This window comes from Nematolebias whitei, chromosome 8 (genome assembly GCF_014905685.2).
Source record: "Nematolebias whitei isolate Nwh7 chromosome 8, NemWhi1, whole genome shotgun sequence".
Taxonomy (NCBI): Eukaryota; Metazoa; Chordata; class Actinopteri; order Cyprinodontiformes; family Rivulidae; genus Nematolebias; species Nematolebias whitei.
In genome coordinates this window covers 32,382,633-32,407,742 of record NC_056505.1, presented here as the reverse complement: position 1 = coordinate 32,407,742, position 25,110 = coordinate 32,382,633, and the positions used below count along the sequence as shown (strand labels likewise).

The 25,110-nt window shown below is 41.8% G+C and overlaps 2 protein-coding genes across 2 annotated transcripts in view; one reads left to right on the top strand and one right to left on the bottom strand.

Annotated features, from left to right (window-relative positions):
• The window catches only part of hps4 (HPS4 biogenesis of lysosomal organelles complex 3 subunit 2), a 9,175-nt gene extending 7,708 nt beyond the window's left edge, over positions 1–1,467 (top strand). Inside the window, exons 11-12 of the mRNA XM_037681201.1 lie at positions 920–1,031; positions 1,232–1,467. Of these exons, the coding sequence (XP_037537129.1) occupies positions 920–1,031; positions 1,232–1,403 (284 nt within the window). The 3' untranslated portion in view covers positions 1,404–1,467. The remainder of the gene's footprint in view (positions 1–919; positions 1,032–1,231) is intronic.
• Positions 1,468–16,254: 14,787 nt separating this feature from the next.
• mlec (malectin) lies at positions 16,255–21,098 on the bottom strand. The gene is made up of 5 exons (XM_037681213.1): positions 20,897–21,098; positions 20,284–20,462; positions 19,989–20,165; positions 17,275–17,332; positions 16,255–17,075 (listed from the first exon to the last, which is right to left on the bottom strand). Exons 1-5 carry the CDS (start codon positions 21,096–21,098, stop codon positions 16,831–16,833), a joined length of 861 nt encoding a protein of 286 aa, XP_037537141.1. The 3' UTR covers positions 16,255–16,830.
• Between the last annotated feature and the right edge of the window lie 4,012 nt (positions 21,099–25,110).

Below are 25,110 nucleotides of genomic sequence, written 5' to 3'. Positions count from 1 at the left end.
ATTCTAAACAATGTTTCTAAACTCTAAACACCCTAAAAGAGAACAGCATGTCGATTTTAACTCTGCCTCAGCTGCTCTGTGCCACCTGCAAGCACTCTTGGCCACGCCCACTTCTCCACTCTGCACGGAGATCAGCTGATCAGCTGCAGGAGGAAGTTTCTCCTGCAGTGTGGGCTGCGCAAAGGTGCAGCTAAAATAAGATATTTTAAATAAAAATTCCACGCCGATCATGTGGCTCATCCATCAATCAGCCAATTGTGTGTACGTCCAGTTTTACTTTGAAAAACTGCGATAAAGCAAGTCTGCGAAAACCGAACCGCGAAATAGCGAGGGACTTCTGTATTGATCTAAACTGGGACGTGGTAGTAGCTGACACTGATCCCCAACACGTATAGTCTAAGCAATAACAGATTGTGCAATATCTTTGTTTAAAGTTTTGCCTAGAATTATTTGGAGTCAACTTTGTCTGTTAGCAAAATATTTTCCCAACCACAGGATGGATTTTAAATACCAATTTTAGGAAATACTCTTCGGATGTTCATCAATCCAATTCAAGATGGCCGTCATAACAACATACCTAAGCCAACACAAAATTGGCTATAACTCAGCCAAAACTCGCAGATATTTAGCTAACATTTGGTGCGGTAGTAGCTGAGCGTCATTTGCAACACACATGGTGAGATCTTGCGGGAAATTGCGCTAATTATTTTCCAGGTTTAACCTAAACGGCTACAACTCCATCATTTCTCCACATAAGATGATCTGAGAGGAGGTGGTGGACGATGTGCTCTTCAAGGAGAGCTAGGCTTTTATTTTATATGTGACTGTGTTTGAGCCAAGAGCTAATTAGTAAGACATTCCTTTGTGCAGCAGAAGAGCCTGTCCAGGCTAATGGTCCTCTGTTGTTGTGTCTCTGCAGCCAACGTGTCTGGACGGTCAGTGGGGGCCCCGGAGCATCTCTTTGTCCGAGCCACATCACTCCTCCACTCACATTTCTGTGACACTGAAACTCTGCAGGAGGCTATTATCAGGTCAGCTGATAGGAGGTGGTCGGGGGAGTTCTTGTTTTTTGATTTTATCAAGTAGAAGGGCTTGGAGAGCTGAATCGTGTTTTTCATTGTATTTATCTTAAGTGTTTTTTTTCTTTAACTTGCATAGGTCACACTTTGCTGTTCTCTCTCCAGAGTGTCTAAGCTTGAAGTGTAACTTTCTGTGTTTGTGTTCTCTGCAGGAACGCCGGTTCTGCTGTGTATGGAACCCGCAGCGTGGTGCAGGAGACATTCTTCCAGCAGCAGGGCGGATCTCAGAGGAACTCTGGCATCCCCAACCAACAGGACAGTGCTTTCTGCCTGCCCAGCAAGGCCCGGCTCCGACTGCTGAAACACGGAGTTAACCTGCTGTGATGCCCTCTGAGCTCAGAGGAGTTCATTTACAAACTGGGCTCCCAGTCTGCCAACAAACAAATTCTGATATATTCTGAAATACTTCTACCTGTCACTTACAGGTTCTTTGATCTCACAAAATGGTATTATACAAGTTGTTTTTTTGCCCTTCTATACCTTTTTTATTATCACCTGTCACCAAAAAGTGGGAAACGGTGTCTTTGTCAGCGTCTTGTTAGTGTGCATTGTTTCTGTTAGCAAAATATCACATGAACCAACAAACTGATTTTCTTGAAACACTCAGAAAAATCAAAATGGCTGCCACAACTAAGTGACATAGAAAACCCAAAAATGGCTATAACTCAGGTATTAAGTTAAAATGTGTTATTGTATTAGGTTAGACTAATCCCCAACACATGCTCTGAGTGCAACTGATGACACAAGATATTTGTTTAAAACTGGCACTGTTAGCAAAATATTTTGTTAACATGTGGACAGACGGACACATTTAAAACTTTGAAATGAAAAGGAGGCAGGTGATAAACATTCCTTCAATAAATACTGGTCTCTTATTTCAAGTTTGAAATAGTGCCAAATCATTTTTGTTGTGCCTAAAAAGAACAGCAGCAGTTGTCTCTAACACACACACACACACACACACACACACACACTGTGTGTTTCTGTTCCTCATTTCCACGGATGTAAACAAGTTTCTGTATTTTTCACTCATTTGGAGTGAAAAGTTTGACATGCGCTTGTTTTCACACAAGAGTACTGCGTTTTGTTGTCACTTTATTTGCTTAATACTAACATCAGATAAAACCTGTTTATAAAACTTCAACATGTCTTGGTCCTTCCTGCTTGTTGGTTTTAAATGAACTCATATTCTGTGGATCCTTGTGGAGGTGAAGTTGCGGTTTGATGACGTCTTTAAGACGGTGTGAGCTGCTTTGTGTAACTTTCTGTTCAGAGCCTCTTGAAGTCCAGTTTGTGTGTGAATGATAGGATGACCCAAATATGGACTGATTAGCAGCTTCAAGGCGCCTCATTATGCACGCGCATTCACTGAAAGCCACGGGGGGGGCAAATGAGTGATTAGGGGCACGGACAAAAGTGGGGGCAGGGACCTGAGGGGATTTGTCTGTTGGAGGGTATTTGAGTCCAAACCTTTGGAGAGGCTTCAGAAGGATTCAGGATCTCGCCATGGCTGCTTCAGGCCACACGTGGACTGTTTTATTTCTCATCTCGGTGATGGTCGGTGCTGCGGACGCGCGTGGATTTCTGACAGATGGGCCCGCTGAACTGGTTTTACGCACGGGCGCGCACCGGGAGCGCTGCGCCGAGCTGGAGGCGCCTTGGCTGGAGAACACGCAGAGGGCCCCCGAGGATGGAGCGGCGCGGCTGCAGGTCCGCGTGCGGCCCCTTGGCCCGGGTTCCTCCCAGGGTTCGGCTTTCCCTGGAAAGTCTCTGTTCAGCTTCGTCCGGCGAGTTTACCGCTGCTGCCAGGAGGGAGGACCCTGCAGGAGGGTCAAGGGGATCCAAGGTCGCTTGAGAGGAGGTAAATACCAGTTTATGGGCGTGGAGCTTATTCATCAACATTTATATACCCCCACCCCTCCCCTGTTGGTGGACCTTCCCGGCTGGTGGTGCTCCTCAGGGCACCGGGCTCACTAGCTTCAGGAGTATGACTCATGCTCACCTTCTGATCACTGGAATAAAGTGACAGTTTTATTTATTTTTCTCCATCAAAGTAAAAACAAGTTTTAGACTGAGAACATCTTCATGTTAAGATATGAGCAGTGTTGCCAGGTGTACGATAATTATCGTATTTGTACGACAATTTTGTCCTCTGTACGATCAATAATCCCCAAAAAAGGCCAAATATACGATAATTTGACCATTCTGTGAATGTGTAGTTGTAATCGGTTGTCATCAGCCTCTCGCAACTATTTGTCGGAGTTTTTTTTGTGAACCCTGGAGGCATCTGTGCCAGCAAACAGATTTTCTAAATGTGACCTACGAGTGACGTGTGTGCGTTCGCCTCAGAACAACGGCCATGATTGGATGAAGAGTCCGCTGCGCCCCATGAGCGAGGCAAAGAAAAGAAGAAGCAGAGTCGGTCTGGAAGCGGACCCATCACTACTATAGTGCATCAATAGATTTGTTATTTTGATTATGACGAGTGTACCATAATTTACCTCAAAATACGATAATTTTATGTCTCTAGCACCCATAGCTTAGCAGGGGTGTCAAACTCACTTACAGAAGGGGGCCAAAATTAAAACTTTTTCAAATTAAGGGCCAATTTCAGAAACTACATTAACACAAATTAGATACCCAACATCTTTACTTGGTCACAGGTTCCTCAACAAGAGTTTGACGGGTCTCATTTGATGTTCTCTGTTGCACTTTTAACATCATAATCAAAGATTACTGAAATAATTAAAGAGATAGAAGTACAAACCAAATTCCAAAAAAGTTGGGACACTAAACAAATTGTGAATGAAAACTGAATGCAATGATGTGGAGATGGCAAATGTCAATATTTTATTCGTAATATAACATAGATGATAGATCAAAAGTTTAATCTGAGTAAATGTAACATTTTAAAGGAAAAATATGTTGATTCAAAATTTCAGTGTCAACAAATCCCAAAAAAGTTGGGACAAGTAGCAATAAGTGGCTGGCAAAAGGAAATTGAGCATATAACAAACAGCTGGAAGACCAATTAACACTAATTAGGTCAATTGACAACATGATTGGGTATAAAAAGAGCTTCTCAGAGTGTCAGTGTCTCTCAGAAGCCAAGATGGTAAGAGGATCACCAAGTCCACCATTGTTGCGCAGAAAGATAGTGCAGCAATGCCAGAATGGTGTTACCCAGCGTAAAACACCAAAGACTTTTAAGTTATCATCATCAATCGTGCATAACATCATCAAAAGATTCAGAGAATCTGGAACAATTGCTGTTCAATCGTCTTGGGCCTTCTTTGTCGCACCTTCCTCTTTATGATGCACCAAATGTTCTCTATAGGTGAAAGATCTGGACTGCAGGCTGGCCATTTCAGTACCCGGATCCTTCTCCTACGTAGCCATGATGTTGTGATTGCTGCAGAATGTGGTCTGGCATTATCGTGTTGAAAAATGCAGGGTCTTCCCTGAAAGAGATGACATCTAGATGGGAGCATATGTTGTTCTAGAACCTGAACACAGTTCTCTGCATTAATGGTGCCTTTCCAGACATGCAAGCTGCCCATGCCACAAGCGCTCATGCATCCCCATACCATCAGTGATGCAGGCTTCTGAACGGAGCGTTGATAACAATTTGGGCTATCCTTGTCCTCTCTGGTCGGTCCGGATGACATGGCGTCCCAGTGTTCCATAAAGAACTTCAAATCGTGACTCATCTGACCACAGAACAGTCTTCCATTTTACCACACTCCATTTTAAATGACCCCTGGCCCAGTGCAAACGTCTGAGCTTGTGGAGCTTGCTTAGAAATGGCTTCCTCTTTGCACTTTAGAGTTTCAGCTGGCAACGGCGGATGGCACGGTGGATTGTGTTCACTGACAATGCTTTCTGGAAGTATTTCTGAGCCCATTCTGTTATTTCCTTGACAGTGGTATTCCTGTTTGAGGTGCAGTGACGTTTAAGGGCCCGGAGATCACGAGCATCCAGTAGAGTTTTACGGCCTTGACCCTTACGCACAGTTAGAGGCCTGTATTAGACATGAATGGGAGACCATTTCTATTTCTAAACTTGAGAAACTGGTCTCCTCTGTCCCCAGACGTCTGTTGAGTGTTGTAAGAAGAAGGGGGGATGCCACACAGTGGTAAAAATGGACTTGTCCCAACTTTTTTGGGATTTGTTGACGCCATGAAATTTGGAAACAACAGATTTTTCCCTTAAAATGATACATTCTCTCAGTTTAAACTTTTGATCTGTGATTTGTGTTCTATTCTGAATAAAATATTAGATGTTGGCACCTCCACATCATTGCATTCAGTTTTTATTCACAATTTGTTTAGTGTCCCAACTTTTTTGGAATCCGGTTTGTATTTTACGTTTCACATATTATCTTGGGGGGCAGATAAGATGTCAATGAGGGCCACATTTGGCCCCCGGGCCTTGAGTTTAACGCATATGGCTTACAGTATGAGTGATAAATGACTCTCAGCTACTATCACACCAAACCTGTGCTCAGTATCTTAAATAGCCATTTTTGTGTATGCTAGGCTAAAGTACGGGAAGCTGCGAGGGCCATCTTGACTGTAGTTGACTCCAAAAGTTACTGAGTTGTAGATGTGCAGCCAGTGATTACTTCCTAAAAGTTTCATTAAAGACCTATCCAGTGGTTCATGAGATATTTTGCTAAAAGACTGACAGAATTGACTTCATATAGTTAATGACAAGATTTTAATCAAGGGTCTTTCACAAAATTACCTTGGTCAGAACATAAGTTGGAAATCAGTTTCAGCTACTTCAAAACCAGAATTTAGCTAAAATCTTTAAAATTTAACAAGTTACAGCCATTTTTGTGTTTTTTGAGGTCAGCTGACCATGACGGCCATCTTGTTTGGTTAAATTTAAAAATGAATTGATTATACAGACCCTTTCCAAAAAATTAGAGTATTATGGAAAAGTTGTTTAACGTCTATTATTCCATTCAAAATGTGGATCTTTAATAGATGATAGATTCAGGGCCCACAATTTAAACCCATCCATCCATCCATTATCTTTACCCGCTTCTTCCATTTTGGGTCACGGGGGTCGCTGGTGCCCATGTCCAGCAATCACTGTGCGAGGGGCGGGGTACACCCTGGACGGGTCGCAAGTCCATCACAGGGCCACATAGAGACAAACGAGACAAACAACCATTCACTCTCTCACTCACACCTAGGGACAATTTAGAGTTACCAATCAGCCTAACATGCATGTTTTTGGTCTGTGGGGTAAAACCCACGCATGCACGGAGAGAACATGCAAACTCCACCCAGAAAGGCCCCTGGACCGGGGTTTGAACCAAGGACCTGCTCGCTGAGAGGCAGCAGCTCTACCAGTTGCGCCACCATGCTGCCCCACAATTTAAACGATTTCAAGTATTTATTTGTTTATTTTTACATAATATGGGCTTCCAGCTCATGAAACCCACGAAAACAGGATTTAAAAAAATTATAATACTGTGGAGCAATCAGCCCACACTACTCAGTTTTTGTAGAAAAAAAAAAAAAGAAATTAGGATCACAACAAATCAATAAAAATATGGTACTTTCAAAATGATGTGTCAATCTTCGATACTTGGTTGGGAATCCCTTTGCCTTAATCACTGACTCGATGCGACGTGGCATTGAAGCAATCAGCCTGTGGATTGACTGGGAGTTATGGTAAATGGAATGGACTGTACTTATATAGTGCCTTTCTATCTTATGGAGATACTCAAAGCGCTTTACAACACAATCTGTGCCCTCATTTACACATTCATACAGCACTCTACTAGATCTCTGCAAAGCTAATTGAACAAATCATTCTAAAGAGACTAATCAGAGCTTTATCACATTCATACACTGGTGGGACACACATTAGAGGTAACGAGGGGTTCAGTGTCTTGCCCAGGGAGACTTCGGCATGTGACTGCTGATTCGAACCCCCAACTCTTGCATTGGAAGACGACTGCTCTAACCACTCAGCCACAGCCGCCCCTATGGAAGCCCAGATTTCCTTGATGCTGTCAGCTCTTCTTTGTTGTTGGGTCTGATGCCCTTCATTTTCCTCTTGATAATACTCCATAGATTCTCAATGGGGTTTAGGTCCAGCGAGTTGTCTGGCCAGTCAAGCACTGTGACATGGACATCAAACCAGGTTTTGGTGCTTCTGGCAGCATGGGCAGGGGCCAGGTCCTGCTGGAAGATGAAATCTGCATCTCCATACAGATCCTCAGCAGAAGGTATCATGGAGTCCTCTAAAACATTCTGGTGGACTGTTGCAGTGACCTTGGATTTAAGAAAGCAGAGTTTACCAACACCTGCACTGGACATTGCACCTCAGTCCACTGACTGTGGATATTTCACACTGGACCTCAAGCAGTATGGGTTCTGTTCCTCACCTTTCTTCCTCCAAACCCTTGGACCTTGATTTCCGAATGAAAGGCACACTTTACTTTCATCGGTAAAAGAGGACTGAGGAACCCAACAGTTGTAGCCCATCACCCGGATGCGTCTGAATGTGGTGGTTTTTGAAGCTGTGATTCCTGCCTCATTCCACTCTTTCTGGATCTCTGCCAGATTCTGGAATCTTCTCTGTTTGATAATCCGCTGAAGCCCACGGTCATCTCTTTTGCTGGTGCATCTTCTCCTGCCACATTTTGCCTTTCCACTAGACTTTCCATTGATATGCTTGGACACAGCACTCTGTGAACAGCCAGCCTCCTTAGCTATGAACTTTTGTGACTTCCCCATCCTATGGAGGGTATCGATGATGGTCTTCTGGCCAATTATGTTTACAGTCTTCCCCATATTGAACGGAACTGAGACAATTGAACCAAACTGAAGCAATTTAATGACACCTGGGGAAACCTGTGCAGATGCTTTGAGTTTAGTAGATGATTAGTGTGCCACACTCAATTTCAAACAATCACGCCCTGCAAAATTTGGCCTGATTTCTCCACAGTATTCTAATTTTTTGAATTCCTGTTTTCGTAGGTTTCATGAGCTGGAAGCCCAAATTATGTAAAAATAAACAAATAAATACTTGAAAGCGTTTAAATTGTGATCCCTGAATCTATCATCTATTAAAGATTAACTTTCTGAATGGAATTATGGAAGTTAAACAACTTTTCCATGATATTCTAATTTTTTGGAAAGGGTCTGTAAATGGGTCGAAGACCTCCTCAATCCCACCGGCACATCTTCCATTGAGGAAGCGGAGCCTGGGGACTTTGGGTCGGGCTCTCCAATCTTTGGTGCTGAGGTCACCGAGGTGGTTGAAAAGCTCCTCGGTGGCAGGGCCCCAGGGGTGGATGAGATTTGCCCCGAGTTCCTTAGGGCTCTGGATGTTGTGTGGTTGTGTTGGCTTACACAACTCTACAATATTGCTTGGACATCGGGGGAAGTTCCCCTAGATTGGCAGACTGGGGTGGTGGTCCTCCTATTCAAAAAGGGGGACCGTAGAGTGTGTTCCAACTACAGGGGGATCACACTCTTAAGCCTCCCTGGTAATGTCTATACAGGGGTTCTGGAGAGGAGGATCCGTTGGATAGTCAAACCTCAGATTCAGGATGAGCAGTGCGGTTTTCATCCTGGTCGTGGAACACTGGACCAGCTCTACACCCTCATCAGGGTCCTGGAGGGTGTGTGGGAGTTTGCCCAACCGGTCTTCATGTGCTTTGTGGACTTGGAGAAGGCATTCGACCACATCCATCGGGGAGCCCTGTGGTGGGTACTCCAGGAGTATGGGGTACCAGGCCCTTTGATACGGGCTGTTAGGTCCCTGTACGACTGGTGTCAGAGCTTGGTCCGCATTGCCGGCAGTAAGTCGGGCTCGTTCCCAGAGAGAGTTGGACTTTGCCAAGGTTGTCCTTTGTCACCGATTCTGTTCATAACTTTTATAGACAGAATTTCTAGGTGCAGCTAAAGTGTTGAGGGGATCCATTTTGGTGGCCTTAGGATCGCTTCTCTGCTTTTTGCAGATGATGTGGTCTTATTGGCTTCATCAGATCGTGATCTACAGCTTTCGCTGGAGCGGTTCGCAGCTGAGTGTGTCGCGGCCGGGATGAGGATCAGTTCCTCCAAATCCAAGGCCATGGTCTTGAGCCGGAAAAGGGTAGAGTGCCCTCTCCGGGTCAGGGAGGAGGTCCTGCTCCAAGTGGAAGAGTTCAAGTATCTCAGGGTCTTGTTCACGAATGAGGGAAAAATGGAGCATGAGATCGATAGGCAGATAGATGCAGCGTCAGCAGTGAAGCGGGCACTGTACAGGTCTTGTCGTGGTGAAGAGAGAGCTGAGTCAAAAGGCAACACTCTCAATTTACCGGTCGATCTACGTTCCTACCCTCATCTATGGTCATGAGCTTTGGGTTGTGACCGAAAGAACGAGATCTCGGATGCAAGCGGACAAAATGAGTTTTCTCCAAAGGGTGTCTGGGCTCTCCCTTAGAGATAGGGTGAGAAGCTCGGTCATCCGGGAGGGACTCAGAGTAGAGCCGCTACTTCTCCACATCGAGAGGAGCCAGTTGTGGTGGCTCGGGCATCTGGTTAGGACGCCTCCTGGACGCCTCCCTGGTGAGGTGTTCCGGGCACGTTCCACCGGGAGGAGACCCAGAGGAAGACCCAGGACACACTGGAGGGCCTATGTTTCTCGGCTGGCCTGGGAAAACCTTGGGCTTCCCCCGGAGGAGCTGGACCAAGTGGCTGGGGAGAGGGAAGTCTGGGCCTCCCTACTAAGGCTGCTACCCCCGCGACCGACCCCGGATAAACGGAAGAAAATGGATGGATGGGTCTGTAAATGTTTATCCAGCGACTACGTTCTGAAAGTTTCATTTCCAAGATAGTTTGTACTTTGTAAATGAGAACTGGTTCTCAAACATTTCACATAGTAAACTAACAAACAAGAGTTTAACATAAATCTTTCATGATCAGTTTTCTCAGTATATGTTTAGGATCAGTCACAGCTACTACCACACTAAATTTTGACTCAAAATCTGTAAAATTTTCTGAATTATAGCATTTTTGCATTGGCTAAAATTGCTTTGCTCTGGCAGCCATTGTGCAAAAACATTATCACTCCACCTTCGGCAGATGGTGATAAAGACAAATGATCCATGCCTTCAGTAGTTCCACAGGGATCTGTTGGAGTCTGTGCAAATATGTTTCGTTCTCGAACGCAAAGAAACTTCATTTTCGAGTTCATCACATTTTCAGCCCAAAATGTCAGAGAAATAAACACAAAAACATTGTTTTACTTTTTCCTGGCACATAATATACCCACTGTCCCTCCTCTGGACATGTCCAAACCATTTAGAGACAAAAACAAATTGTTCTTTGGCAAACGCCTCAAGCTGTGAGTTGAAGAAATAAGCCCGAAAACCCTTCTGAAGGCTGTTAATGACCTTATTAATGCAGTCACAGAGACGAATGACTTATCTGCATACAAATGAGCCTGAGCTGGCTTTTATGTCCCCACCAAGGTGCTCAGGTGTCCTGCTGACAGATTAACAAGGTATTAGAGGTGAAGACATCACTGCTGGTCTCTGGGGTCTTACTGCTGCAGCTGAGGCTGACACGATGCTTCGTGGCATGAAGACCTGGACCTTGAAAGTTTCTTTCTTCTCCCCAACAGATGCAGGTGTGGAGTTTGTGCTCACAAGGGAGATTTTATTGTTACCAATCCGGCGAGCTGAGCTTCACCTTCAGCTTTCCAACCCCCAACATCTAGACATACACCCCCTGATTCTATTCAGAGCAAAGCGCAACTTTCCTACAAGGTAAATCTGTCCCTAATTAAAGTTTCTCTATTTACACATAATTTTGGCTTTAGCAGCAAAAACGAGGCACGTGTTGTTGACAGGCTCTTTGCCTGTCATGAAACATTATGTTTTTGGGCTTGTAACCAGGTTTCTTGTGTCTAATAGGTACAGTTTGAGCTCACAGGGCGCCACATTGGAGCTGAAGATGGATCTGTTGTTCCTTTTTCACCACCTGCAGGAGGTGGCAGGTGCAGCAGGCCAAGGCTCCAGCTTACCAAACATACGGCAGGTGAAGCTCTTCTCCAACGAGGGCCCTCCAGGTGAAAAACCCTCAGGTGTTCTGCAGGACGTTGATGGTGATGCATGGGGGGATGGGGTGGTAACTGTGCTGCCAGCTCTAGACCTGGGCTTGGTCCTGCACTGCAGTCGAGTTGGAGTTGGGGTCCCCTGTGAGGGCGTTCACCTCTTACACCCCCCCTTCACCACTCTCTTCTACAGATGAACTTGTTAATATGGAGACATTTCATCTGTTAAATGTCTTTTCTGACAGAAATGACAAAACTTTAAGGATGTGCACTTCAAAGTGAAATATCTTAATGTATAGCTGATTTTTTAAACTCTACGTGTATAAGTGTTTAAATCAGACTAAGAGATTGTTTTTGTGTGATGATTAAAAACTTTTTGAACTGTCTCCAGTGCGTGTCCTCCTCAGGTGGGTTTCACTCCACTTTGTTCAGCTGTTTTTCATATTTAAGGCAAGTCCTTCTGTTTAAGGACATTTGGACAGTTGGTGAGAAAAACACCTGAACAAACAAAGTTTTGTTAACTTTGCTGTGTTAACCTTTGCTGACTTCACAGTTAAAATATTAGGAAATATGTGAACCTCAAATAGTGGACTGAAGTCGGGGAAAAGGGGCCAAACAGGTTGGAGCATCATATCTTTTTAAACGTCACTGCTAATCACAACAGGTGGTATTGTACACTAGTTACAGGCCTTGCTGGTATTTTGATTGGGTCAAAGTGGGTTTTTTGTTTTGTGTGTGTGTGTGTGTGTGTGAGTGGGGCAGAGTGTTGCATAAATTTATACATAGCAATACCATAACAATTAACCTGATATAACAAACTTAGCTCACAACTAATAAAGGTTGATACAATAATTAAGCTTATGAACAAAATGTACCATAATATTTTTTTATGCTTTGAAAGATAAAAGTGTTTAAAGCTCTCCTGATGCTGCTCAATAATCCAGGTGGAAAAATCTAACCGGTTAAATCTGGTCATCTAATGGATTATTTGTTGCTGAATTTGTCTAAAAGACTTCTTCAGTGTGAGGTGCTGCATTAAACTCAGTCTTATAAATAACACCTTCTAAAGTGGATCAACCAGTTTGCTGCTGGCAACCAGAACTATCTGTTCACATGTAAAAGGAGGACCATCAGCCTAGCAATGGATCATTAGCACACTGATGGCTGTTTGCTATTTAACTTGTTAGATATGTCCCATTTTAGTACTGGCCTACTTTAGCTGTGATTAAAAATGATCATGCCAAATAGAAACATGCCAGTACAGAATAAATATCTTAATGTTTCATCATTATGCATTGCAAACAACGTGCAGTAGGAGTCAGAGGTGGTGAAAGTGCTTCATATTGTCATCACTGGTTGATCCCATACAATGACAAAACTTATGCTCTGCATTTAACCCAGCCCAAATAATATGATGCACCCACGTAGAGGAAGGGAATAGGTGCCTTGCTCAAAAACGACATGGCCGACAAGGGGATTGAATGTGACTTTCTGGTCTGAAGTTGGTTGCCCTACTACCACAACACCACAAACTGAAGAGTTAAAGTGTAACTCGAGATTATCTGTATGCATATCACCCACCACCTTTCATTAGACCAAAGTCATCTGTGACCGTTTTGGTCTAATCTTGAAACTTATGATCAATATTCTGCAATATCACAAAATGGTCTCCCTCAGAGTATGCATTAAAGACACAGCTACAACCACATCTAATTTTAGCTTAAAATCAGCTGAAAGACCATTTAGTGGTTTTTTTTAAATTTTAGGTCAAATGTCAGTAGCAGCCATGCTGAATTGGGTCGACTCCCAAGTGGTAGTCCTTTGGTCAGCCACAAAGTATATTCTGCAAGTTTCATTAAAATGTGTCCACTGGTTCATGAGATACTTTGCTAACAGACAGATTTTTGCTCTTTGACACCTGGTGATAAACAGGTGAAGATCAACTTTAGACAAAACTTACTACTATAACATCTAATGCAGTCGCCACTTGACATTTTCCTTTTCTCTCTGCATTATATTTCATCTACCGGTACTTGTTGAAGAAACTAGTTGTAAATTATATTTGAATGTTTGACACAAGCAGGCACATACATTCATATGCAAATTTATTTAAACAGTGAAGTATTTCTAAACTTTATATATTGTAATGTTAAATATGGCTAAGAAACTTGCTTTGTTTAAAGCTAAAATCAGTGATTTCAGCCAGTTACCATTTGTAACTGGGACCCTGTGTACATAACTTCGTTCCACCACGTACGTAAAATAAACTGATTTTTACACCTTTAATTTGAAATTTTATGAATTTAAACTTAATAAATGCTTATTTTAATGTTTAACTTGTCAATAAAAAGTGTAATTTTAGCTGAATTATTCAACTACAACTTAAAAGATTTTAGATGAGGGGAAAAAACAAACATCTGCAACACTTTTTGATAAAATAGCACATTTATTAAAAAGAGACAGCATTAATCAGCATTTCCCATTTTTGCAGAAATATGTCACATCTGAGTCAGATCAATAGTTTAGCGAACATTTCTCAGTCCACCTGGTGCTGCTGCCGCCTCGGACTCTCACAAGAGCAGTTCCTTATCCGACAAACGTCTCCACGGGGTGACGGGATGTTTTCATCAGACAAACGCCACGTGACAGAGGGCTGCAGTCTGCTGCCCAAACAACCGTGTTTCACTCTTTAAATACACTTTTAATGCATCCCGTTTATTAAATTACCTTGTGGTGAAAAAACAACAACATACCTTTGACAAATTTATTGTAATTACTGAGCAGTTCCAAGCTGACATGAGAAATGTGGATTTCAACAAATCTGATGTCAAAACTTTTGTTTCACTTCCTGTTTTAACAGGAGAAAAAAGGCTGAAAGACGTTAAAACCCATTTAAAGTCACATTAAGTCACAGTAGATAGAAATTTAGATGAAATTATGGTATTTCTTTGGTTCTTGTGTTTTTAGAAAAAAGAAATTGAATTACGCTTCTGTTCATTCACCTGTGAGATGGTCAGACAATAACAGGCCTGAAAAAGGGATAAATGGATTTTATTATTATTAATATTATTATTATTGTGGCTTTGCTCCTGGTAAAGATGAGGTCAAAGACAGTAAGATGATTTGTTGCTTCTTTTTTTGTGGAATGACAAATCTAGCCCTGAAAATTATTTAACAGAAAAAAGGCAAATTTGATATAAGCAAACAAAACAGCATTCTCAAGGCAAATCATGGTAATGCACAATGTATTCAATAATTCAATACAACAGACAAACAAACAAACAAACAAAACATCTGAAAATACATGAGGCAGTGCAAAATGTCACACCAATAAAATATGTTTCAAAAATAAAAATCCTGAGGAACTCAAAACAAATCCAAGCATAATATAAAACATCTCCAGGCCAGCCCTAATCTGATTTAAATTAGAATTAAATGAAAGATCCCATATTTTTAATCTCATTTAGTTGACTGGCAGCCAGTAAATGTGGCTGCTTGTAAAAATAAAATAAAATAAAAGTACCCACTGCGATCACTCCTCGCCAGGAAAAAGGCCACAAAGATCTTCTCCAAACCCCTCAGCAGGAAAACTGAACGAACAAACCTGACGTCACAACGCAAAGTGTGACATCACACACAAACAACTGCGCAGACTTGGGAGTAATGGATGTGGTGACTATGGTGCTGAAATAATTCAAACCCAACGTTTTCTGGCACAAACTTTCTGGAAACCAACCTTCAGTACGAGGGGACAATCAAGTAATAAGGAAGGATCGATTACACCTAAATATCAGCCCCCCAGTACCGTTTATGGCGACAGCAATACTGACGAGAGGAGAATGAGTCATGTGGAGGTAAGAATAGAAGATGCAGCTGTGAAACAAAGTTTTGAAGTCTTTCTTGGAGAAGCACTTGTGAGGTAACTAGATCCACAAATCAGAGGGTTCGCAACTATTCTACCAAAACTGAGGAACAGAGCTGCTTCACATTCCACTCTGACAGCTAGAGCCTTCCCGTCCAAGACGGAGGAGTCAAAGTGGACTCTGAGAACACGCGAGGAGGGAAATGTTCATTTTGTCCACAGTGCACTCATCTACCTGCAGAACCAGAACATGCAACTTAAATTTCATTTAAAGTTCACATTGAACCAAGAAAATGTTACAACCAAGATTAAAACGTTGAGCGAACAGGATCAGAAAGGTTTACGAGATAAAACTCGGATAAGTATCTAAATGCTGATGCACAACAGGGGAAAACTTTTTATTTATGTTTTAGACAAATGTGCTTTAAAAGAAAAAAATCTTTAAACTGCAGATAAACAGATTGGCGATACACACAAAGAAAGTTAAAGCAAGTCAGTAAAGTTGGCACATGTTCAGATTATCTTTAATCCATACTGATGATAGTTTAGCATAAAGGCCTGGACATGGCCCTGTGGAGAATACTCTATGTTAGAACCGATTTTTAAAAAGGCAGCAAAGATTTATAACCGTCTCTTACACTGAAAATAAACCAAACTTCAGTTTTTTATAAAATGAAGTTTTTAGCTACGTAAACTGAAAATTGTATCTGTAAGTTTTCTTAAGTTGAAGGAGGCAGAGTTGTTTCCATTTTGTAAAAATAAAGACATTCTTTAGTGAAACAAAAAGGCAGTCATGCATAAGAAAAGGCAAAATAATAATGAGTCATAAATCACTGGTGCTTAAGCTTTTAACAATAAAAGTCTTATTAAATTCAAAGGCTTTGTAAAAGATTCAATGTGAAATTCAAAATGAATTTATGCATGAAGAAAAAAAAAAACAAGCGCTGAAAAGAACTGTGATCACTGTAGGACTATGGCTGCATCAGTACTGAAGGGAACAATGCCAAAGACATTTACCACACACCACCTACACATCTGCGAGACCCCACCGATGTTTAAGAGTAAGCAGACTCAGCAAAATAAACGTCAGCTACTGAGCTGGTTCAAGCGTCATTTCCTTTCTCTCTCAACATCTTCTGACGAGTAACGATGGCACTTTAACACAAGCCCACAAAGATCTGAATGGAAACACAAACATCTCCACATTGAGAGAACCAGACGTCTCACTGGAAACTATTTTCATCCACCGTCTCACTCATGGTTTTTTATTCCAGATTACCAATAAGCTAAGCAGCACCATTTTCAATCTGAAGGGAAAACGTCTGACCGGATGCTGAGCAGGAGTGTTACATACAGTGTGCTTCCTTGCTACACCCGGTACAAAAACAATGCCTTTTGTTTATAAAATGGGCCCAGACCAATCACTCCTGAGCATCTCTTAGCTGCAGAAATGTGGCTTCATCCATGAAAGCTGGCACCTGAAAATCCTGCCCAGCTTCTATGTAGAAATGACTAACGTTGCTCGGAAAGGACCAGAAGAGGCGGATGCCAAACACATTTTGAAGAAGCGTACAGAACACCTTCTCCTCCTAGAAAAGCAGTATTTGCTTCGTCTGGCAGTGACTTTTCCAAAGGTTTTTGTCTCTTTCTGACCACCATTGTTCTGATTTTCCACAAGCTTTTGGCTCTCTTCTGTGTGTATGCTTTTACCAGTGCGGTTGTTGTATCCATAACCTTCTCTCCCTCTTCCTCCCCCTCTCTTTCTCTTCAAAATCCCACATTTATCTCGCGCCTCCTGATGTTTTCCCCACCGTCAGTTTCAGCTCAGAGCCGGCAGAGGCAGAACAGAGTGGGGATGAACACCCCAAATGCAACGAGGATAGGAAACATGAGGCTGCTGTTGTCAGCTGCGTACGGGTTTGGTGTTCGGGGGCCTGACTGGACCCGCTTGGACCCCATGGAGACCTTTTTCTTCCCACTTTCCTCCCCTCCTTCACTGTCCTCCTCGTCATCTTCATCGTCTGCTTCTTGCTTCTCCAAACCAGGGTGAGGCTGTAGCTTTGGTACGTCTGTTGGAAAATACAGGCAGGTGAACATCACATAAACATAGACGTACATATGTAGCAAACTAAACGTGGCCTAAAGGCGTTATCAGACCAGCTGTGTGAAACACTGCACAGCTGCAACTAAAACATCAGATTTTGAGATTAGCTGGGAACCCCCCACCAAAAAAACAAAACAAAAAATGTTTGTGATCTCAGGACTCACCATCTAAAGTCCCCTTCATAACGTAGAGCGCACAGACCTTGGGGTTGTCATAATAACCCTGGAACAGAAAGAAAAATCAGTCAATCCGAGTCAACAGCATCAGCTTTGTTCGATGAAGTGAACGGTAGGCCTGTCGCGATAAACTATAAATCAATTAATCACATGATAAATGAAAATTATCAACCTCATTTTCATTTATCGGCTTTATCATTTCTTCATGTCTCTCTCTTTCTACTGAAGACACTGGATGACAAAAGGATCAAATTCGGTGCTCTTCACTGACCTCTCCCTTTCGCGTTTCTATTTAAAATCCATTTTAACCATCTAAAATCACGTTTTTGGATTGTTAAAAGCAGCTAAACTGAGAAGCTAAGCTACGAGCTAAGCTAACAGGCCGACCTTGGGGAAAAAACCTCCGTCTTATCGAAGCTCCAAAATTCACAGTTGAAACCCGTGTCTTTGTGTAAAAAGTTGTTTTTCTCTGCAAAAAAGAAGCTGAGAACTTGTTTACTAATTTTTTTAATTAAAAGTTTTGTGTCACAAATGCTATGCTAAAGAGCTCAAACCACACCGAGCGTCCACCATTTTGAGAACTGAAAACCAGGAAGGAGAGACAGCCCATGTCACGTCAAGGGGCCTCACTCACATTTTCCTTAAAGAGACGCGCTGCTTGCTCCCTCACTATCAATCCTTTGGTTCAAATGGTCTTACACTGCCATCCGGTGGTCAACAAAAGGTACTACACACAAAACAAAATAACCAATATTTATTCCTAAAGTTGACAATAATTACAAATCATTATCAAATTTCAAACAATATTATTGTTAATCGTAAATGAGACAATTAATCGCCCAGCAAAATTTGTTATTGTGACAGGTCTAGTGAACGGTTTAAAAAATATTTAGAAAATCATTTTCCCCATGGCCTGCAGCAGGTGGACTGACTGGCATCTATGAGTTGTGCAAATGCTTTATTAGCCAAGTAAAAGACCTATTATTAAATAGATGTTGTCCAAACTATTCTATTTTAATGTTTGTGGAAATACAGCACTGTCAAGTATTGGTTCTTTTAGAATAACAGCTTATTTATTAAGCAGCTCCACTGTAAGCAGGTTTCACAAAGACAGGAAAGAACTCCTCTGATAACCAAAGTATCTTAAAACCAAACGTGACTCCATCTGTCAGACAAATTAATTTTGACAGCAGGAAATCCACAACAGAATGTCAGAGGGAAAAAAGAATTGGACGGTGATCCAGTCAATGTCCAAACGTTTTTCAATTGAAATCTGGTTCTATTCAAACTTTTTATTTTCTTGACTCAACCTTTTTGTAACGTGCTCTCAACTTTATTCAGGATTACTAGTCATGTGATTTATTGTAATTTTAGCAGTTACATCATGCAGACTTCTTTAGATTCACTCTATTTTTTGCAAATAAATCCTAGTAAGTTATTTTGTTTTTGTTTTCTAAGAATAAGTTGCTAAAATTTAGTCAGACTAGCCTCGTTTAGGGACTGCATGGTGTGCCCTCCAAAAGGGTTCAACTCATCACCCCTGCACCACTGTGCTGGACGGTGTAAAGTGCTGATTGTTCAAATGAAGTCACGTAGGAGCAAATAACCCGTTTTAGGTCTCATGTTCAAAGAACCTTGTTCCTGAAGTCTAGTGTATCTCTGCTAAACTAAGCTGTGCTGCCATGTCTCTTTTTTTTAGAAACAATAAAAAGGGTTTCTTGTAGCTTCAAACAGGCCTAACTCGTTCAGTCATCTTTGGATGAACTTTAACACACTTAACAAGCAAACTATGGCCTGTAGAATCTGAAAACTCTTGATTTAGTTTGCCCCCCAGGTTATAAAAAAAAAAAACCACGGTGGAGTTCAACACTGGGGTGTACCAGTAGTTAATTATTATTTTTTATTTTAATTCTGCGCAGACATGAAAAATCTTAGAAAGTAAAAGGTACAGTTTTGGTTTATATGACTGTGTAGCACGTGTTAGCCTGTTATTTCACAAATTAGGTTAAGCCCTAAATTATATTTTACATTAAACTCTCTAGTGTATATTAAACTAAACTAAGAGTAAATCATCAATTTATTAAAGCAACTAAGTCATTCAGTCTCACAATAACATGAAAAATATTACTTTCCCCATGTTAATGCATATTTTTGACTGGCTTTATAAACATGGCGATTCAAGCACACAGACAATAACAGTCGTTAACTTTTAAAAAACTTTTAAAACTTTTAATGGTACTCGAACAATATGTTTAAGGAATTTACCTTGTTTTGAGAAAAGTTTATTCTTTAGCATCTGAAGCGTAATGTGGATGTTGTTAGAGAACACTCTGGTAAGCTCCAGACTTTTATTTACCATTTAATATGCTTCAAACTTGACTTTATTCTGAACGGTAGAAGCGAGTTCATTGAGATCTAGTTTCCCTTTTTATACTGAAAGTCTTGTCCCCCAGCTGTCAGAAAACTGATTCAGCTACTCACTGCTGGATGACGTGCGGTGCTGCAGATAATTCTTGTAGGGAAAACTATGAAGTGTGAAAGTTTGGACAGTGCAGGTATCTCCAAGGTCCAAAGGGATGCATGTTCAGGCTGCCTTCAGTATGTTTCTAAAGTTGTCAGTGATATTAAACAAGGCAAATCAACAAGCCTCTTCTCATCCACTGCCTCCTCTCACCGATGGAGATCAGAACTAAACAACTCACCTTTACAAACTCAACTGTGAGCTTGCCGTTGAAAGTAGACACCTCTCCTTGAACGCTCAGCTTGCCCTTTTTTATAGAGAACGGTACGATCTCATCGTGAGCAGTACTGTGACCCACTCGATCAAAGATATCCAAGTCCTTCACCACCACATGGTCATTTAGACGAACGTCAAACACCTAGAAAGACACATTCTCAAATCACTAACGCCAAGAAGCTCATTCAGAAAACAAAACAATTTTACTACACATACACCACAAACGTCTGACAGCGACACGTCCTTTTACTCGATCGTACCTTCTGCTGTGACTGCGCAAAGTAAACCTCTGCATATTTCATAACTAGTATATAGTCTCCTTCCTCACGAATGGGAACGTCATATCCAAAAGTGTCTTCATTGTAGCGCTCCGTCTGGTACAGAACCTGGTCTTCTGGACTGGAGCGCAGTACTGGCAGACGCATCCCATAATCAGATGCTAAGAAAGGGAATAACATCAGGATGAGCGTGCACTTTACCCCCAAATAACAAAACTGGAAAACATTTAGCTCCACTTTACACGCTCCATCTTTTCTTGAATTCAGTGGAAATGCTTTCCGTGCCAGGCAGTTACTACACAAGTGTTTTCTCTAACTGCACCCGAGCCTCTCGAATGAAGCCAGGACTGTCTCTGCGGTCTGTTTGGACACATTATCTCCTGCTTCCTTTTCACTGTGAGGGAGGCGGGGCTGCAGCCCTCTAACGCTGACTCCTCATTAGTTTGTAGTTACTTGCGGATGCGGAAGCCACAGCCTGCAGAGATGTCTTTGCTGGTAATGTGGCTCAAAGCAACACATTAAACATGTTCACAGTCTCATCAGCAGCACCTTAGAGGTGAATCCGGGCACGTTTGCAAATAACCGGCAGACTCACCTTTACCAATTTTCCCTTCCAGCGGGTCCTTCTTGAAGTGAATGCCGTGCACATCCACGTGTGCTTCACCTCCGGCGTTAACAGCCCAGATGACCCGCTCTGCGAGGCTCGGGCCCCCGCCGTCCGCCCAGCTCTGCTCGGTCAGCAGCGACAGCACCGCTGCCAGCAGCCCGGCGACGAGCCGCGCCGTGACCCGCTGCATTGCCTCAACCCGCTCCTGCTCACACACGGACAGCGTCGGTATCTTGTTGTGTAGGGATGTATACGATGCTCGCTTTATTTATTAAATGAGCTCCTCCGCACGTAACAAAAATACACACAAGGTTAGCGGAAAAAAAGCAAGGCAGCGTGCCTTCCCTCACACGAAACATGATATCCGTACGTTAGCCACCATGCTAACGGACCCTACACACCGGGCAGCTTTTGCACTACGGTGCGGAAAATGACAGGTAATAATACACTTTATCAACAAGTACTATCACGTAATGTGGCCACCTTAATGGTATATCAGCTAGGTATCAACTTGTAAAATGCATTTATAGGAAATTAGCAGCCAGTAAACCTAGCTAACCTACCTGTCTAACCAGAAATTCTTGGTGAATGAGAGCCCGGCTAACGTAAATGCAAATGTCTCTTACCTTCCCCTTCCACAAATGTCTTTCACCCCTTTTCTTGTCAGTGTTTATTAACCGTGTTACTGCTGGCCCACTCTCACCAGCCGTCTACAAGCTATGATAACCTAAATGACTGCAAATATTCCGCTGGCCACAGCCTTTCACTGACTTTCATTCAATGTGTGGATTCCCATCCAAAGTAACATTTGCTCTGCTGCCAGTTTGCAGGAGGCGGGACAACGCGACCTAACTAGTTTCATCTACCAGAGAGTGACAGGTATACCGACCAATCAGCTTCGCGGTTGTTTCCTGGTCTTGCGAACACGCTCAATGTCACAGACCAATCACGTTCTGCTTTGTTACGAACTGAAGAATTTTTATTAATAAAGTCCGTGTGTTTGACGTAAACATTATCGATATAATTAATCTTTACTACGCTTTATTTTTTAAGATATGCATTTTTTAAAGAGTTGCCTAAGTTAAAAAAAAAAAAACAACTGAACTCTAGCGAACCCGTACTGAAGAGACTATACACATACAGCTTTAATTTCCTGCCGTAATTCATTGTTTGCGTTTCATGATCATTCCAGGTGGTTTTACGTGCTCATCGTGTTTATTAATATTCTTTACGACAGATGAGAAGAAACACCTTGTGCGAAAACTAATTACGAAAGGTAAACATTTCCACCGTTGCTCTACGAGCGACAGCGACAGAAAACGTGATTTCCCCTACTCTCGATCCAACATGGTACGGTCCAAGTGTCGTCCAATCAGAAGAGTCCAACACAGCGCGCACACCGTACACTCCAGACACTCGAGACTTAACCCGAAGTGAATGAATAACGTTACTATGGCAACAGCAATACGTTCAGTATGACAGGTGTTTCATTTTTAACCACCGTTACGTTGGTGAGCACGTTAAAGCGCACTCTTCCCCTCACAAGCAAAGCGAGATGCTTGTCCTGCTGTTTAGTTTGGCCTGCATATAAAACCAACAACAATCATTTTAATAATACTAAAAAATGTCAAGTATTATTTGAAGGTATGTAAATCACAAACCACCACTTTGCATGTCTTTTTAAAAAAATCTGAGATCTTGCATAACCTGTTAATATCATTGACTAATTTAGGTTTAGTGGTGGAGGCCATCTTATGATTGATTCCAAAACGTAATCAGTTGTAGATGTACATCCAATGATTCTTTTCTGAAAGTTTAATAAAAAATCCATCCATCCATCCATCCATCCATCCATCCATCCATCCATCCATCCATCCATCCATCCATCCATCCATCCATCCATCCATCCATCCATCCATCCATCCTCTTATTCCAGAGTTGGTCCCACCTCTTCCTTGAGGATTCCATGGCGTTCCCAACACAGCAGAGAGACTTATGTCCTGGGTCTTCCTTGGGGTCGTTCCCAGCTGGACCTGCTTGGAAAACCTCTGCAGGGAGGTTCCTACCAGATGTCCGAACCCCCTCGGCTCCTCTTGACATGAAGGAGCAGCAGCTCTACTCCGAGTCTCTCCTGGGTAATTAATCTTCTCACCCTATCTTTAAGGGAGAGTTCAGCTAACCTGTGGAGACAACTACCGTAGTTTGATTGCTTGTATTCACAATCTTGTTCTTTCTGTCACTGTCCAGAGTATGTGACCATAGGTGAGGGGTAGGAAAGTACTCCGGCCAGTAAATAGAGCTCTTTACCTTGCAGCTCAGCTTCCTTTTCACCCTTATCTACTGGTTTACATGATATTTGGTTAGACACAAACACATACACGAGCATAAACGTTGTAAGAGATAATTTACTTTTAAAAATCTAGAATGCACTGCAGTTGCTATAAATTTATCTTTGCAATATCTGCCTGAACACATAAATCAGACGACTACTGTACATAAACTGTATTTTTAAATTTACTGCATTAAAAAACCTGTTGGAATATAACAACACTTTTAACCTTTTTTTTTTTTTTTTACCAGCAGCATACTGTATGTAATAAAACAAATTTCTCATTTAGATCTAATCTGTCAAATTTAATACAGTGGCTGTTTTCACTTTGTGACAGTACTGCAGTGTTGCTGCAGGTGTTTCACACAGCCTGCTGCTTCTTCAGTGACACGTATGAATAATAGATATTGTGATGAGGGCTGTCCTCAATACACACAGTGACAGCCCTCAAGGTAAGACTCTTAGTAAAACGCTCATAAAAATAAAATACTCAAATGTAAACACTTTTATTCTTCTACAACTTTGTGTAATATCTTTCTTAGACAAAATTGTGCATACTAAATGTAATAAATGTCTCTCTTTGGCATGCATGATCTTTTTGACAGCACATGTGTGTGGACATTGCCACCTTTTCATTTATGACAGTGACATACAGTAAAGGTACAACACAGTTAAATCCACTGTACGTACAGTTCACATTAGTGATGCCTATCTCATGCATGACTAAACAGCTTTTTAAAAATAGTTATTAATAGTTCCCAAAACTTTGTGAATTCAAACATGTGAGCACTAAAATATGTCCCATATTGCTGCAAACCACTGTTGGTCAGTGTTTTATTAAGCACTTTGGCTTTCTGAAGTTACACTTTAAAAGAGCTGCACATCTTATGCTGTCTTTTTTCTTCTTATCTCAGACGAATGAACGACAAACTATGCAAGGCATTTGTTTTCTTCTTTTTGCTGCATGTCAGACAGTGATGCTTCTCCTTACACCAGACAGGCACAGTGAAAAAATACAGATGTCACAAAAGTACATTACAGGTGGGATATTTCCACACAGACTCCTTGGTGAAGTACCGTTGTTCCACAAAGGTACTTTCAAGTACAACTTTGCCACATAAGATGTGAATATATAGAAAAACATTAGACAGTGCTGATCTACATATTTTCTACATTCAGTCTCTCATTCAGATGTTGCTGAACATCAGAGGCGACATTTTGTAAGACACTTGATTTTACCAGGAGACGAGACGCCAACAACCTAATCACACAGGAAGTTATTCAGTGAGAAGTAAAGTGCAAAAAACATAAAGTAGACAATCATTAGCTACGCTACAGCAAATTTTGCCTCTGTTGAACTGGAGGGTTTTCAGGAAGAACACTTATTAATTGAAAGTGTGAGGTGACCCCCTCACCTCCCGCTCCACAACATTCGAGGAGTCAGAATTCCAGTGACATTTAGATTTGGATGGCTCAGGAAATCGTGGCATGTCCTTGGTTATTTGTGGATTTGCGTGAAGAAGGACACAGCTTCACATTCTGGACTGATCATTTTTTCATGATCTTAGCGAGACATCATACGTACGAACTCTGGAAAAGAAGAGAAGTGAGAGAATGAAACAAAATGCAACAATTGTACATCGATCCATCTCACTGCTTAAATGAATTATAGGCCTGGCATTCCTTACTTTCTATAGCTTTCATAGCAACGTTTTAGAATAAATTCATCCATAAATGACTCAGTTATTTGTGTTTTAGTCAAACTTTGTATATGACTATGTGTAATCTCAAGAGCCATCTTGTAAGATTCATAGTATATATATATATATATATATATAATCTTGTGAATGTACATTAAATTATAACTTTAGAT